At 44.6% G+C, this 17,751-nt stretch overlaps 1 protein-coding gene across 1 annotated transcript in view; it reads right to left on the reverse strand.

Annotated features, from left to right (window-relative positions):
• The window catches only part of CNTRL (centriolin), a 4,034,091-nt gene that overhangs the window by 457,414 nt on the left and 3,558,926 nt on the right, over nucleotides 1-17,751 (reverse strand). Inside the window, 1 exon segment of the mRNA XM_044058259.1 lies at nucleotides 2,282-2,545. Within this exon segment, the coding sequence (XP_043914194.1) occupies nucleotides 2,282-2,545 (264 nt within the window).

The raw sequence follows: 17,751 nt of genomic DNA on the forward strand, positions 1-17,751 counted from the left end.
TGGGAGGCTGTACTTGTAGGAAATCTTTAACAGTTTGCATAGATTTAACTTTTTCCTCCATCCTTTTGAGGACTTCTTCTGCTTTGTTGCCAAAAAGGCGGTCTTGGTTTAAGGGAGCAAACAGTAATTTAGCTTTAACATGATCTGGCAAGTTTTGCTCCTTAAGCCAAGCATGCCTTCTTAAGTACAGACCCAGTGACAGCAGCCCTGCAAGATGCTTCTAAAGCATCAAAACCACATTGCAAAGTATGTTTACCAACTTGTTCTGCAGAATGCATTAAATCATGTAATTCTTTGTGTTCAGCACAGTCAGGAATCAACATCATTTTCTGTTTAAGTAGACCCATAATATGCTGCTGATACTTTAGCATATGAAACTGGCAATTTAAAGTCCTAATGGCCAAAGTAGCAGAAGTGTATACCTTCTTACCCCATCTGTCTAAGGCTCAGAAGGGGTAGGATTTTTGGCAGCAGTAGCCTTAATGCCTTTTGGTCCTTGGGAAATGGTCTCTGGATCCGCAGTAGGATTCTTGAAGAGGAACTTGTGAGAGTCAGGTACTCTGTAATACCTGTCAGGTTTTCTGGGAACTGGAGGTAAAGTGTCTGGGAAAGGCTAGATTCCAAGAAAGCATCATCTACAATGTCTAGAACAGGAGGGATAGCTAAAGGCCTGTGTTGGGGAAGGAGTAAGAATTCCCTAAGTCTCTTTTTGGAATCAGAGTAATCCTGGCTTTCCCAGCGGAAATTCTCCCTAAGAGTGTGCAAGGTTTCACCAAAAGAAAAATCTACTGGAGGTGAAGCAGAGGGAATGGAATCTTCTGCATCATAATCCTCATAGGTAGATAAGGGCAAATCCTGGTAATCAGGAGCAGCAGAAATATCAGATTCCTGATCAGAAGAACCAGAAGGAATATCAGTTCTAGGTCTCTTAGAGGAGGAAGGCTGGCTTCCCCTAATTAAGGTAATAAGGTCTTCAGCCATTCTAAGAATTTGTTTTTTAGGCATATGGGCCTGAGCCTGCAGTTTGGTCGTCGGTTTTCTAGGTGTGGTGCGAGTTTTAGGTCTGGATGAAGACAATGGCATTGGTTTAAAATGCAAGTCTGTAGGCCTGAATACACCCTCAGAAGCCGGTGCCTGCACAGCGGCTCCGGAACCATCCAAGTTAGAGACATCTGCAGGTTCCATAGTCGAAGAAGCATCTCGCGGCATACTTCATGCGGAATGGGTCTCAGTAGAGACCTGCGAATCTGAAGTAGTGGGTATCAGGGGCTGGGAAAGTGTCTCACTGAGTACCGGCAGACTGGCGACTAGCTTAACGGAAGTGTCGTTGGCAGTTTTGGACCTATGCAGTCTGTCTTTGTCTTTATCCTTACGTTTTTTCGGAAGATCGGTAGTCGGATGGCTTAACGAAGCCATTTTGGAGTACTGAGACCGAGTACAAAAGTAATTTGCTGCAAAGATAGCCCAACGACGAATAGTTCGGGGGGTTGAACAAGGCACAAAACCGACATCGAGGGACGTCGTGGTCTGAGCCTAAACAGGGGATGCAGTATGAATGAAAATCTCTATGAGGTATTTGCTTTCCACAGGCAAGACAATTGTTAACTTTTACTGACATCGGTTGGAGCAAGAAAAAGGATCCCCAACGGGGTACATATCTGTTCTGAAGACTTCGGATCTGAAACTCGAAAACGAAAATTTCAGGAGTCGACCGACCGGCACTTGCGAACTGCTTCTGCTTCGGGCACCGCATGACAAGAAAAGACTGATGTAACGGCTTCGGCTGCATGTTTTATACCCCTGACGTCATGGAAGAAGAGACAGCATCCGACGCAGGAATCTGAAGACACTGGTATTCAGGCCAGCTGAGGGCTACCTGCAAGCAGATAACCCAAATGTGATGACTGCAACAGTGAAACACGAAGAACATAGTGAATTTAATTGTGTCTACAGTTTTATTACTGAGGTAAGTGGCCTAAGAACTACAAACTAAGAAATAATATAGCCGGAATGTCAGCAATAAGAGGTAAAAATAATTGTTTGCTACATTTTTTTGGAAATGGGAACTCTGAAGTTGCTGAGACCAATAACTTTTATAAACAAACTTAACTTAGTAAGATTTGTTTTCCTGAAGACAAAGAGAAATATTGGTTAATGTTTCTGAATGAAATAAGTGAATTTAGATGAATCTTATACATGGGCAGCAAAAATGTGCATATCTTTATGGCAGAACTATGAAGAAATTTTTTCATTTCTAAAAAGTAATTTTGTATATATGTACCTGCAAATAATATACAGGGAGACCAAGCTTCTCCTTACTAAACTGTCTTCCATCATTAGCAGTAAATGGGAGATTTTCCTTCAGATCTTCAAGTTCAAACTTCTTGTCTTGAAACAGGTCTTCAAAATCATCTTGAGGATCCTCATGCAACCGGTCCAAGCTCTTTAGGCTCTGATTGATTTCAGATTTCACTTCTGACCTAAGGAGCCTTATTGCTTCTTTTATCTCTTTTTGTCTTTCTTCCATCTCTGACTGACTTCTTAGCTATGGAGAAAAACAAAAACTTTAGATGCAGTGTCTATATGTAACTAATTGCTTAAAATATACCATTTTAAAACTGTACTCTATTGTTTTGTTGTTTGACATGTGAAAATGATTCCTATTACTAATAAAGGAACTTTTATAAACAAAAAATATCTGGTGGTGTACATGGTTTTCATTACAGAACATATCAGGCAGAAAACACATTCTTTTTGAATGAGGTTAGTATATATACATAGTGTACATCAGCTTGCCAGCATGACTGCAGCGGACTAAGCAGGGTTTATACGGGGAAAAGTGGATGAGTTCTACTTGTATCTTTACACCAATTAATGTCACATATAATACACATTTGTTATGGGTCCCACTGTAAAATGAGACCAGGAAGAAATATTAGGATAAGTTCCTTTCAAAGTACAAAAAGATTCTATGCCTGCATTTTGGTGATTTGCTTCTCTCCTAACTGCCAAAATGCTTTTAGTTGCATAACACTCCCAGTCCCTCTCCCAAGCCCTAATTTCACCCCACTAACATCTTACTGGGTAGTGTGTTAATCATTTTACCCTTCCTGATTAACAAATAACCTTCCATTTGTAGTTTAATGGTCTCCTATTCTTAACCATGCAATACATAAAACACAGCCCCATCTTCAGGATAAAAACCTAGCTCAACATCCTTCCCATTCCTGAATTTCTCAACTCACTGAGAAGTAATGAGCAATGTGTTCAAACACTGAATAACTGGGAAAGGCAACTCATCTACTAATACAAAGCCAATAAAAATAGTCCACAATGGCAAAAAAGAAGAAAGTACAGTGAGCTTTGTTTTTTTACATCCCTGAAACTTTACTACTTTCACTCCATGGTGGTCTTCCAGTGACACAAAGAAAACCCTTGAACGCACTCCCTGACACACTGTACCCTCCATGTAACCTCTCATGCCTTCCAGCAAAAGAAAAACCTATCCAGTATACAGCAGTTTCTAACTTCACTGACAGAAACCTGTGGCCTTAGTCCTTCAGCTGCTGATGCATACTCATTGCATCCTACTGACACATAAACATCACATGCGATTTACAATAAAAAACTGCGAAAAATACATGCAGCAAGGCACACCAAAAATGTAAGGTTACAGTAGCCCAGAGGTACCTTTTTATTTTCGGAAGGCACACTAGTTTGTTCTAGCAACACATCAGTGATCAAACATATTTTTAAAAGCATTATATAAATAAATGGTACTATAACATTTAATATGATGATATATATTTACAAAGTTACGATTTTAGTTAAAAGTATTTTTGCATTACAAAATTTCACTCTTCAGTCTGCCCAGTACTTAAAGCCTAGTACTTTGACATATTATAAAAGTTATTTGATATCCCTGAGCTATGACAGCTACCATGTCTTGAAACTAGATTTGACCACAAAAGTGTAACAGACATCCTTCACAAGGACATAAAGACAATATTTTAGCAATATATTTTTTGTAGGGGTCTATACCGTATATTCGAAATTCCAAAACATCGAACACCATATGTTCGAACTTGGAATTTCGAATATTGATAACATCGAACGCTCAGAATAGTGAATTTTGTCCCAGGGAAAAAAATTGCTGTTCCGAGAAACATACACACAACACAAGCACATCAAAATAAATAAACCACACATATACAGTTAACAAAATCCAACCCTACACTAAACATTATTAACTATCCACTTACCTTAACCTGCACCCTAACCCTAAGGTCCGTAACTATCGCACACATACCCTACGAAACTATACACAAACAAAGTAATTAATACACACACATACAGTTAACAAAATCCAACCCTACACTACACCATACATACATTACTAACTATCCACTTAGCTTAACCCACACCCTAACCCTAAGGCCTGTACCTCTCGCACCACAGTGGAGGAAATAGCAAAGCCACAGAACGGCCCACCGAAATCTTGCCCTAGGTTCATCATTTGATGTTGTGGATTCAATGTTTTAATGTTTGACATTTTACATCTTCAAAGTTTTGATATAGACCCTTTTTGTAGTACTCCTTTGCAGGTTATTTAAAATGGTTTAGGGTTTAGGGAGTTTCTACAAATTAACTTAATTATTAGTCTTAAGTTCATAGGAAGTTTTTAGACATGCAGTCCAGGAGACCATTAGTAAGCCTACCCCAATTTACCAAATGCCTCAAAGTGCTGTCTGGTGAAGTGACTTGCTCAAGATCACATAGCAGGCAAATAAAAGTTGAGGGAATCAAACCCTGTACCACAGGAATTTGCTTGCTAACAGTTCATTGCCTTAACTCTCTTCTGAGCCAACTGCCAAAACATCTTATAGTTTTCAGTTTAGGGAAATAAAATAATTAAAATAAGGATTTATCATCTGAATCAGGAAATGAAGAGAAGCCTTTTAAGAAATGACACACCAAAGGCAGAGTGGCATCTTCCTCAGGAGTAAAGCATGCCACTACTGGCAAAGCCAACTTATTCCATATCCTAATGACATTTACTACTTAACTATTCCTGAGCTACCTATGACTAAACATACATAATGGCCATAGCAAACAATTGTACAGCTCATTTATCTTGTATCAGAATCTCTACTTATCTGAAAATCTAAGAGGGCAAAAAGTGCTGATACTTAATAAAAAAGTTAGAGTTGCCAACTTTACAGAAACTCAAACGTAACACTTTTGTAACGAAATGCATAATTACAAACCATACCTACAACCAATATACAGGACTTGATTTCACTTTGTTGCCAAAATAAAAGCTCATTTCTATATAAAAAGAAGTTATGTACTCACCATAACGTTACATGTGTGTTGTCCAACTTGCCTTCATTCTTACTACGTTGGTTCGGATCCGATCCTCGGGTCAGAATCAGCCTTATACACAAGCTTGAGGTCTTCCACTAGCTCGTGGCTAAACCATATCCCATCATGCACTAGGAGAGCTCCCCAGATCTTGTTTGCAGACATAAACAGAATACTAAAAAAGAGTCACTTAATACCTTATAGAGCAATCAAGAAGGTCAGAGATTGCTAACAACCAACTGTATTGATTCGGTCTTCCAGGAGCAAAGGGCTGGGGGAAGGAGGGTGGGATGTAAGAATGAAGGTGAGATGGACAACACACATGGAACATTATGGTGTGTACATAAATTCTTTATGTAATGTTGTCCTATCTCGCCTTCATTCTTACTAGGTTGGAATGGCGTCCCTAGTACAAACTTTCTTCAGTGGCTCAAGGGAGAATATTCTTCAGAATCGTGGAACCAAAGGAGGCCCTGTTCCTGGAGGCCAAACTGACTTTGTAATGAGTGATAAAGGTTGCCCATGTTGCTGCAGCACAAATGGTATCAATAGGCAGTCTAGCCCAAAAGGCAAAAGAGGTTCCAATGGCTCTTGTAGAATGACCTATTACTTTATGGGAAAAATCTCTGTTTTCAGATTTGTAAATAAAGGTTATACAATCTGAGAGCCATTTTGAGAGAGTCACTTTAAAACCTGGAGCACCTTTCTTTGAATATGAAAAGGATACAAACAGATGATGAGATTTTCTGAAGTCCTTTGTCCTATGCAAGTAGAAGCGTAATTGTCTATGTGTATCCAGTTGGTGCAACATATATTCTGCCTTATTCTCATAGTTAGGGAAAATACTGGTAGTTCTACGGACTGGTTCAAATTACATTCTGAACATACTTTGGGTAGAAAGGAAGGGTTTGTTCATAAGGATACTCTGTCTCTGTGGAAAAGCATGTAGGGGTGCTTTATTGACAAGGCTTGCAGCTCTGACACCCTTCTAGCAGAAGTTATAGCTATCAAAAAGAATAGTTTTCCAACTAAAACATTTGAGATTGCAGGATGATGCTGGCTCAAAAGGGGCAAAAAATCAAACAGGATAAGACAAAATTCAAGTCCCATGGTGCTGGAGGGTCTTTAATAGGTGGTCTTTAAAAAAAAGTACCTTTAAGAAAGGCTTTGCATAGTCTGTGGGACATAACATTGAGGCATGATTCACCTAAATGGAAATTGGATATTGCTGCTAAGTGAACTTGAATAGTAGCTGCAGCTGTGCCTTCATTGAATAGTTTTGCCAAGAATTCTAGAATGGAAGCTACTGGGGCAAAAAAAGGGATCAATGTGATTATTTGAAGCCCATAAAGAAAATCTGTTTTATTTGCCTCTATACATCTTTCTCATTGACGCCTTATGAGGAAAAATTAGGATATGTTTTACTTAAGGAGAAAGGTTAGGACATTCGCTGTGGTTGGAATCGGAGTAACCAAGCTGTCAACTTGCGGGTTTGAAGGGAAGGATGGAGCGTCCCTGATGATGCATGAGTCAGGAGGGCTGAAATTGGGTCCAGAATCCAAGGCTCCTCCTGGAGATGATGCCACAGGAAGGGGAACCAGATTTGATGAGGCCAGTATGGGACGATGAGTATCAAGTTCATTCCCAAGTAACTGGATTTCTGAAGAACTCTGCATACAAACGGAAAGGGAGGAAAGAAGTAGAGGAGACCGGGCCAATTGTGGACAAGTGCATCCCTTGCTGACCCCCCCAGAGGGGGGAATCAGGGCAAAGTAGCTGCTGCATTTGATTTTGATGTATCAAAAAGGTTGCAGCAAGACTGGCCCCATTTGCACAAAATATTTTCCATCACTTCTGTTTTAGGGACCACTTGTGAGGCATCAGAATCGCTCTGCTAAGTCTGTCTGCAATCATGTTGGATTTCCCCGGGATGTGCATTCCTATCAGAAAGCATTGGGAGAAGGTTGCCTAGTACCATACTCTCAGGGCCTCCCGACAAAGGGGGTAAGATCTGGTTCCTCCTTGTTTGTTTATGTACCATACAACTAACATGTTGTCTGATTGTATCGCAATAGCCCCCAGTGGAAGACAGTCCTGGAATGCCTGCAACACTAAAAGCACTTCTCTCACCTCTAGGACATTGATGTGCAAATGGGCCTCGTGATCTTGCCAAGTGCCTTGGACTGTCTTTCCCAGATAATGCCCCCCCCCATCTGGGTAGCATCCGCGGTCACTGTGGCTAATGGTTGGAGAAGTACAAAGGGTCGACCTAATGTGACATGAGTGGAGTATAGCCACCAAGATCTTTTTTTGTAAGATTCCATTAGCAATATCTTGTGGGACATGGGCAGTTCTTGCATCAACCACTGAGTGGAAAGTAGCCACTGGAAAATTCTCATGTGCAGATGTGCTAAGGGGATCAATGTTATTGATGCAGCTATGGTCCCCAAGGCTCTTAGAACTGTCTTTGCTTGCACTTTTTTCTTGGGAAGGAGATTTAAGACCCGACATTGAAGAACTCGGATCCTTCCTGGAGGAAGTTTGGCCATCATTTTTGTTGTATCTAGTTCTGCTCCTATAGAAACGATATACTGAGACAGCAGCAAGGCAGATTTTTCATAGTTTAATGTGATCCCTAGGGGAGAGCAGAACTGCAAGGTGGTGTCTCTCGCTTTTGTTAGTAGATGCTCGGTGGTGGTGGCTAGGTGCCAGTCATCTAAGTATGGAAACACCTGGAATCCTAGGCATTTCAGGTGAGCCGCGAGTACTGCCATACACTTGGTGAACACTCTGGGGGCTGTAGTGAGGCCAAATGGCAGAGCCCGAACCTGGTAGTGGCTGGCTCCCAGCCGAAAGCGCAGGTGTCTTCTGGATCGCCTGCCCATTTTTATGTGGTAGTACACATCCTGGAGGTCTATCGAGCACATCCAATTGTCTTTTCCCAGAAATGGGAGTATTGACTGCAGTGTCACCATCCAGAACTTTGATTTTCTTACAGATTTGTTTAGGTTGCTGAGATCCAGAATTGGTCTTCAGTCCCCCTGTTTTCTTTAGAAATAAAAAGAACCTTAAGTAAGTTCTGAATCCTATTTGGTCAGTGGAGACTGTTTGGATGACTCTTTTGTCTAGCAACTTTTAAAATTCTAGAGTTGCCTGTTCCCTTTGACTGGGTGGAATGCCCAGGATTTTTTATGCTTGGGAGGGGAAAGGAAAGGTGTATGGAGTAACCTCTGGATATAATGCTTTGTACCCACTTGTCTTTTGTTATTATCAGCCTGGTTTTGGGTACAAAAATATGCGGCCCCCGACTGCCTCCAGAGATGGACAGGCAGGCCTCCCTTCAAAAGAGCTGAAAGGGCTTACCAAAGAAGTATTCCTGGTCACCATGATTCTGCGGACCCCCTCTGCCGTGTGGTCGGTGTCTTCCATTACCACTCCCCCCCTGCCCCTGGGGAAGAATCACCACATGTGTCCTGGAAAGACCTCTAGGATTTTTGAAACCACATTTTCTCACTAACTTTATGACCTTTGGGATAAGTTCTGGTACGTAGGGAAAAATGGACTCCTAAGGCAGAGAGAGTCTTTCCTTAATGTTCACACATGGTTAGTGTGTCCTTGACTTTAGGCCCGAACAGGGACAATCAATCAAACGGGGCATTCACAAAGGAAGATTTAAAGGGCTCTGCAAAGTCACACAAGCGCATCAAGGAATGTCTCCTTAGGGAAATCCCTGAACCCACTAGTCTACTTGCTCCATCTGCTGCATAAGAAATCAGTCTCATGGTGGAGTTGACCACTGAATTTAAGGTAGACAGCTGAGACAAAACTTTCTCTGACACCCCTTCAGCTACTGAACCTTGGAGGGTATCTCCTAGCTCTTTCAGGAAATCTCTCTGTAATCTGGTAAAATGAGTTAGGTAATTCAGCGACCTAAGAGCAAAAGTTACTGAAGGAAAAAATGCACTTTCCATATCTGCCCACTTTGTGAGACTCCTTGTTCGGTGGATGGACAAAAGAGGAAGTCTCTAAAGAGTTTCTTCTGAGTGGCTGCTGCCACCACCATAGCATCTACTGGGACTCTCTTATTTAGAAAATCTTTGCCCGAATGAGAGTTAATGAACTTATTTGGCCTCAGAGGAATTGGTTCCTCAGAATTTGGAGACTCCCATGCCTTTCAAGAAATTAATCCATAAGTTCGTCGAAAGGCGGAAACACCCAAGTGGAGGAAAGGTGAGCTCCAAATGCCTTCAGCTACACAGACTCCTTCACTGAAGGGTTGGCAGATTTCCAGCTCTCTCTCTCTGTTTAAAAATTTCCAAGATATGTCCAAAGGAGACATCATCAGGAAGTAACCGTGGGGAACATTCTGCTTCACTGACATATGTACCCGAAGTGAAGACTCCTCTGGGGAGTCTTAAATGCTTCCTCTTGCATAACCTCTTCCAAGGGACTTCTTCAGAGGGGTATTCTGGAGAGGTTTCAGAAGAGTGGGGGGCACCCAGTGGAGCATCCTGAGGCTTAGGATCTCTGTGTCCCTGTGGATACAAGGGTATAGAAGCAGACACTGGTGCCTTTAGGGGATGAATGTCCAGAGATGAGAGTGGAGCTCCCTGTGGAGACAGCACACTCATCACCTCAAAAGCCCCCCACCCCGATCCGAGAAAACCCCGGCTCCAAAGACCCGGAGGGAAACTCCGGAACCAAGGGGGATGGCTCCAAGGCTGAGGTAGGAGCAGAGTTCACCCGAGCCGATGCCCTGAGAGGCAAGTTCGGATCTGAAGACTGTCCAATCCAACTGGAGAGCGTTGGCTCCTAGACTCCTCGAGTTCCGATGGAACAGAGGACATTGGAGCAATGTTCGGATCTGAAGATCCTGTGATAGGTCTTGGTTCTGACAGTTCCACCAAGATCAGTTCCAGACGTTCTGGTTCCGAGGTCAGAGTTTGGATCGGAGGAGGAATCGATGCAGAAGGGGAGAATTTGGTCAGATCCAAAGCCCTTGAGGATGAATCTGATAACAGCTTGGCAAGCGCCGGTGTCCTTAGCCTCTGCACCACACGATCCATGTCATCATCGTGCAGGCTCCTGGAAGATTGAGCCGAGGGGGCAGGAGATTTGGAGGGCTGGAGCAATGGTGACTTGAGAGTGGGAGAAAATATTGAGTCGAGGGGCAGGCGATTTGGAGGGCTGGAGCAATGGTGACCTGAGAAACTCATGGAGCTGAAGTAGTAGGCCTCTCGGATCTGACAGCCTTAGGATCCGGAGAGGAAACTTTGGAAATCTTTTTAGATGGCTTCAAAGGAGCACTGGAAGATGAAGACCTCTTCCCCAACTTATCTGATTTAAAAGAAGGAGATTGGCCAGACTTAAAAGAACCCAGACCTTCTTGTATTGCTTCGGAGAAGGGGATTTTCAATAGGCCTCTTAGAATCAGCTTGCTCTTTCTCTTCAACACAGCCCTATGACTAAAGAAATGGCAAATCGAACAGGACTCTCGGAGATAGATGGCTCATAAGCAGTACACACAAATGGTATGCCTATCAGTAAGCCACATTTTTTGCCCACATTCGTCACATTTTTTTAAACCCAGAAGGTTTAGAATAGTTAGAAGACACTGTAAGCACCAATCAACAACAAGAAAGTAAACTGCTAACTATCAGACTCTCTCTTTATATATATATATATATATATATATATATATATATATATATATATATATATTAACAACAATAACAAATCCTAATCTAGAAAAAAGATCTAATAGAAAGGGAAAGGATGGCACAGCCCTCTAACTTAAATGGCCTATGCACAGAGGAGTGAGTAAAGAAAGGGGGAAAGTCCTCTAACTCAAATGAACTAACCTGAAATGCCCAATAAAAGGGAAAAAGAAATCCCTCTAACTAAAATGGGCTATATAAATATAAATTTAAATTTAAAGCTGGGATAGGGGAAAAAAGGCCTAATGGAAAAAAACGACAGCCAACAGCAGATTAATCACAGAAATAGGGAAAACACAAACAATTTGCTTAAGCAGTTATTAGGCAGAAAAAACACAATAAGAAAAAAAAAAAGTTACATACTCACCGTAACGTTCCATCGAAGTTTGTCTTCAACCTGTGGGTTCCTGGATCTGTCTCAGATACGACTCGGCCGCATATCCAGCATCTGATCCGAGCTCAAAGCTCCTCCTCCCCTTACCCATAATGCTCCAGTCTCCTTCCTCCCTTCAGATCAAGTTTGCTGCCCAATCTAGTACTCTCACCCAACCCAACCCAACAGAACCGTGTCCCTACCAGAAACCAGAAACAAGGATAAGGATATGAGGCACCCTTATGTTGTAGGAGCAACAAATAGTTCACACAAGTTGGGGGAAGGAGAGAGGGATGGTTGAAGACAAATGAAGAACAACAACTCAGATGGAACGTCATGGTGAGTACATAACTTCTTTATCTGAAGTTGTTGTCTTCATTTGGTCTTCAACCTGTGGGACAGAGTCCCCAGCTACTAAACACCTGGGAGGCCCTCATGGAAGGATATTCTGGAGCACAGTGGAGCTAAAGGATGACCTGTTCCCAGATACAATGTCCAATTTATAATGTGAGATGAAGGTATGAGACGAGGACCAAGTAGCCTTGGAACAAATGTCATCTAATGAAACTCTGGACCAAAAGGCTGCTGAAGTGGCCACAGATCTGGTAGAATGTGCTTTCACTTGGCGGGAAAATACCCCTGACAAAATCATACACTGGGAGAGCCAATGGGCAATAGTAACTTTAGATACTGGTTTTCCTACAACTGGTTTGGAGTAAGAAATGAAAAGTTGGTCAGCTTTATGAAAGCTTTTTGTCCTGTGCAAGTAGAAACATAACTGTTTGTGCACATCCAATAAATGCAATTTGTATTCTCCCTTATTTTGAAAATTTAGAAAGGAGACAGAGATTGATCACCTGATTAATGTTGGCCTCTGAAGCTACTTTAGGAAGAAAAGATGAATTAGTGTGCAAGGACACCCTGTCCTTATGAAAAATTATATAAAGCGCTTTGACTGACAAAGCTTGAAGTTCCAAAACTCTCCTAGCAGAAGTAATGGCAACCAAGAACTCAGTCTTCCAGGACAGAAACTGCAGATCCACCAAAGCTGCAAATTCAAAGGGAGGGGGGTGAAACTAAGGTCTGTAGTACTAATGTAAGATGCCACGGTGGTGGAGGGTCCTTCACCGGGGGTTGAAGAAGAAAGGTACCTTTGAGGAAGGCCTTGTAAAGCTTTGAAGATGCTAAGGAAACCATATTATCGCCCACATGATAATTAGAAATTGCAGCAAGCTGAACTTTGACTGTGGAAAACTGGCACCTTGTTGAAAGAGTCCAGTCAAAAATTCCAGCACCATGGAAACAGGGGCAGTTAAAGGATCTAGTGCATGCTGCAAAGCCCAGATCAAAAAATGTCTCCATTTGCTGGAGTATACCTTTCTGGTGGAAGACTTATGGGCCGCCACCAGGATTCTTTTGACAGGAGAGGATAAGCCGGGAGTCCTGACTATCATGGGAACTGGAGCAGCCAAGCAGTGAGCTTTAGACTGTCCAGGTCTGGATGAGGAATCCCTGAGGGATGAGAGATGAGATCCGGAATGGATCCAACGTCCATGGTGGAGCCACCAGAGGAGACCACAGAGAGGGAAGCCATACTTGGCGAGGCCAGAATGGGGCAATGAGGATTACTAGGTTCCCCAGTCTGCGAGCTTTCTGAAGGAATTTTGGTATTAAGGGAAGAGGAGGATAAGCATACAGAAGATCGGGAGGCCAAGAATGAGTCAGAGCATCTTTGGGGGCTTCAACCAGAGAGGGGTTCAGAACAAAGAACTCGCTGCATTTTGCATTGGAAGGAGAAGTGAAGAGATCGCAGCAACGCTAACCCCACTTGTGTTTCCTCTACTGAAGGATTCAGAGACCACTCAAAAGACATCAGAATAGATCTGCTGAGCTTGTCCGCTAGAATGTTGGATCTCCCCAGGATGTGCATTGCCACCAGAAAATGTCTGGTAGAGATTGCCCACTCCCATACTCTCATGGCCTCGCGACACAGGGGATAAGATCTGGTTCCCCCCTGCTTGTTGATGTACCAGACCACCAACATACTGTCCGTCTGGATAGCAATCTTTCCTGAGGGAAGATGGGCATGGAGAGCCTGCAATGGTAGAACAACCACCCTCATCTCCAGGACGTTGATATACAATCTGGTCTTGTAGGGGGACCATGTACCTTGAACTGTCCTTTCCGAGCAGTGTCCCCCCCTCACCGCTGGGAGACTTTTGTAGTAACTGTGGCCATGGGGAAAGGCAGAAGAAAGGGATGACCCTGAACAAGGTCCGAGGAATGAATCCACCACAGAAGGCAGTCCCCACACACTCAAGAGATTCGAGCAGGGTGAGTCAATGGAAGATCCAACAAGGACCATTGTACTGCAAGGGTACACTGAAGGATCCACATGTGAAAGCGAGCCAAGGGTAAGAGACTGATCGTGGCCGCCATGGACCCCAATGCCCTTAACACTACCTCCGCTGTTGGGAACTGAGTTTGAAGAATGCAAAGAACATGTAGTTTCAGAGTGCGTATCTTGTTCGGAGTAAGAAAAAAAAGAAGTTATGTACTCACCATAACGTTCCATCTGAGTAGGTACTTCATTTGCCTGCAACCTGTGTGTATCGGATCTGACCTCGGATCCAAGCCAGCAGTTTCACAAGCTAAAAGATCCGAGCTCCTAGCTCCTCCCCCTACCCATAATCCCCTGCTGCCTACTGTATTACCTCAGATCGAGTTTGCTCAGTCCTAAACAATTCACACCCTCGACAGAGGATCAAGCCCTGCTTCATCTCATGAAAAAGACATTTTGCAGATGGCCAGTTATCCCAATGCGGTTAGGGGATATGGAGGGGGGGTTGGTTGCAGACAAATGAAGTACCGGGGAACGTTATGGTGAGTACATAACTTCTTTATCTGAAGTAGTTACTTCATTTGTTCTGCAACCTGTGGGACAGAGTCCCCAGCTACCTATAGAAAGTAACCCTGGGTGGCCTTACGGAAGGATATTCTGAAGCACTGCGGAGCCAAAGCAAGCTCTACTCCATGAAATCATATCCAATTTATAATGGGAGATGAACGTATGAGAAGTGGACCAAGTAGCTGCTGAACATATGTCGTCCAGAGGAACCCTGGACCAGAAAGCTGCTGATGTAGCAATGGATCGGGTTGAGTGAGCGTGATTCCTGTAGGAACTGGTTTACCTGAGGACGTATGCCCGTGGATTATGCACTGGGAAATCCAACTTCCCCAAGCTCCGAAAGTAGTCTCCTCGGCTCCGAAGCAGGGATCGGAGTCGGAGCCGAAGCAGTCGGAACCGAGAGAGAGGTGTGCTCCAACCTACACCGCGCCAGAAATACACCAGTCCCCACGGATCTGATGCTCGGCCCCGAGAGCTAGGATCCGACACGCTCAAAGGCAAGGTCGGCGTCAAAGATACAGGAGCTATCGGCGCCGACGAAACCCCGGCTACAAAAGGGCCCAGATCTGATGACTCCAAAACCCTAAACCGGGTCGGAGAAGGAGTGATCGGAGCAAAGAGAGGGGCTGTGCTCCCCCCCCTGAGGGGGGGGAGGCAAGAGCACCCCCATCTGCATTTGGGTCTGCAGGAATCGACGCATCATCTGATCCATGTCCGCATCGGTAAGGCTCCTGGTTGACCTAGAAGAAGTCGTCGAGGTGGGCCGGGAGGGCCGCCTCGATGACGTTGAAGGAGACCGGTACTCCTCCGGCACGAAACGAGGCGAATGGAGCCGAGAGGGGGAGGATCCGGGGACCTTCAAGGGAGAACTAGTAACTTTCGAAGGGGGGGGCTGAGGGGTGAGCCTCAGCCCACCTTTTGTGAGACCTGTGCTTATCTTTCTCCTTGTGCCTTTTTTCCTTGGAGAAAGAAGCACTAGAGTCCCCCGAACTCTGCACAGCAGAGGGAGTTTGAGTCCCAGGCACAGTGGGGGGAACTGAAGGCACGGGGCTACGATAGTAGCCTGAGCCTTCGAAGGGGAGGAAGAAGAAGAAGAATCCTGGGGAAGTAGGCCTGCCAGGATCAGCTTGTTCTTCCTGTCCCTAAATGCCCGAGGATTAAAGGCTGCACAAATTTGGCAAGCCATTGATAAGTGGGCCACCCGAAGGCACAAGACACACTGAGTGTGGCCATCAGCTGGGGAAAACTTATTGTCACACTCAGTGCACTTGGAAAAAATGGCTTTGGGCCCTTCCGCCATTACACAAAACACACACACACCCAAACACTAAGGGGGAGGGGAAGAAAAACGCTAACGACCACAAGAAAACTACAGAAAGGGGGTTAACACTCTATTTCTAAAGGAAAATTAACACTAACAAGCTTAAATTTAACTTAAAGAAATGTTCTCATGGAGAAAAAGCTGAAACGACCTCACCAAGCTTAAGGAGCTCTTCACAAGTAGCTGTCTTCAGCCGCGGCAAACTCGATCTGAGGTAATACAGTAAGCAGCAGGGGATTATGGGTAGGGGGAGGAGCTAGGAGCTCGGATCTTTTAGCTTGTGAAGCTGCTGGCTCAGATCCGAGGTCGGATCTGATACCCACAGGTTGCAAAACAAATGAAGTAACTACTTCAGATCTTTGGTTTGAATCGTGTCTAAATGTGCCCCAATGAAGTCTAACATTTAGACTAGGACCAGAGATGATTGCTGAGATTGATGGTAATGTCTAACCTCTGGGCTAAGAGAAGAAAGGAATCCCTCGCTTGACAAAGTTGATGCCTGGAAGGGGCAGCGAGGAGCCTATCGTCCAGGTAGAGGAATACCTGTATGCCCTGGAATCTCAGGTGAGCCACTGCTACTGACATCACTTTGGTAAACACCATGGGGGCTGTGGTGAGACCAAAGGGGAGTGATCTGAAGTGGTAATGATTGGCTCCTAGCTGGAAGTGGAGAAACCTCCGAGAGCACCTGTGCATTTTAATGTGATAGCATGCATCCTGGAGGTCGATCGACCACATCCAATCATTCTCCTGCAGGAAGGGCAGGACAGACTGAAGGGTGACCATCCGGAAGTTCATCTTGGCCACTGACAGGTTCAAGGTGGAGAGATCCAAAATGGGTCTTACATCCCCTGTTTTCTTTGGCACCAAAAAGAACCTGGAATAAATGCCTGATCCGGAGTGGTCTAGGGGGATGAGTTGGATGACTCCCTTTCGTAGCAGCTTTGTGATTTCCAGTGCTGCATCCTCCCCGTGCATGGGTGGGATGTCCAGAAAGTGCTTGGGTGGTGGAGCTGGCTCTAGAAAGGAGACTGAAGGGCCTCTGGATATAATTTGCAATACCCAACGATCTTTTGTGATGGACTCCCACTTCGTTAGGTATAGCAAGAGATGGCCCCTGACTGCCTCCAGAGACGAGCAGCTGGGTACCCCTTCAGGGTTGCTGGGCGGGTCTGTCAGAGAAAGGCTCTTGAGACCCATAATTCCTCGCCCCCTCCCCACCACCTCTAGGGCGGCATTTATCAAATCTCCCTCTGCTCCTGGGGGAAGGTGAGTCCTTTGTGTACCAGGGAAAACTATGAGATTTCCAGAACCACATCTTCTTTGTCCCTCACTGATTCCTAGATAAGGATCACTGAGGGGCCGAAAAGCAGATCCCGATGACAGACAGAGTCTTCCCATCCTTCTCACTCTGAAATAATGTGTCACATACTGACTTCACAAAAAGAGAGGAACCGTTGTACAGGGCATTGGTAAATGACACCGTAAAGGGTTCCGAAAACTGACGAAGCCAGCAAAAGGCATGCCGCCTGATGTCAATGCCTGTCCTGGCGGCTCTAGTGGCTCCCTCAGTCACATGGGAGAGGAGACACATACAGGTATTTGCAACTAAATTTAGGGTGGCCATACAAGTGGAAAACACCTTCTTATCCTCTACTGACATGGACCCAGGGACGACTCAGCGATCTCTCTCACCAGATCTCCCTGCAGCCGAATCACATGTGCCATGTAATTCAGCGCCCATGCAGAGAAGGTCACTGAAACGTATACCTGCTTCCCAAAATGGTCCATCGTCCCTGACTCTCAGTCAAGAAGGTGGACTGTGGAACTCTCCTGAGCAAGCTCCTTCCTAGTGGCAGTCGCCACCACCATGGCATCAACCGGGGATCCCTTATTCCAGTATGATCTGTCTGATCGGGGGCTCAAAACTTTGTTCCGGCATATAGAAAGGAGCTCCACCATGTCCAGTTCCTTCCATGCCCGAGATGTAATGAGATCTCCGAAGGGATCTGAGGGAGTGGACACACAGGAAGTAGAGGGTCCTGCGCCAAATGCCTCCAGGAGCACC

This window comes from Protopterus annectens, chromosome 16.part0 (genome assembly GCF_019279795.1).
Source record: "Protopterus annectens isolate FY-2018-M chromosome 16.part0, PAN1.0, whole genome shotgun sequence".
In the NCBI taxonomy this organism is placed as follows: Eukaryota; Metazoa; Chordata; order Ceratodontiformes; family Protopteridae; genus Protopterus; species Protopterus annectens.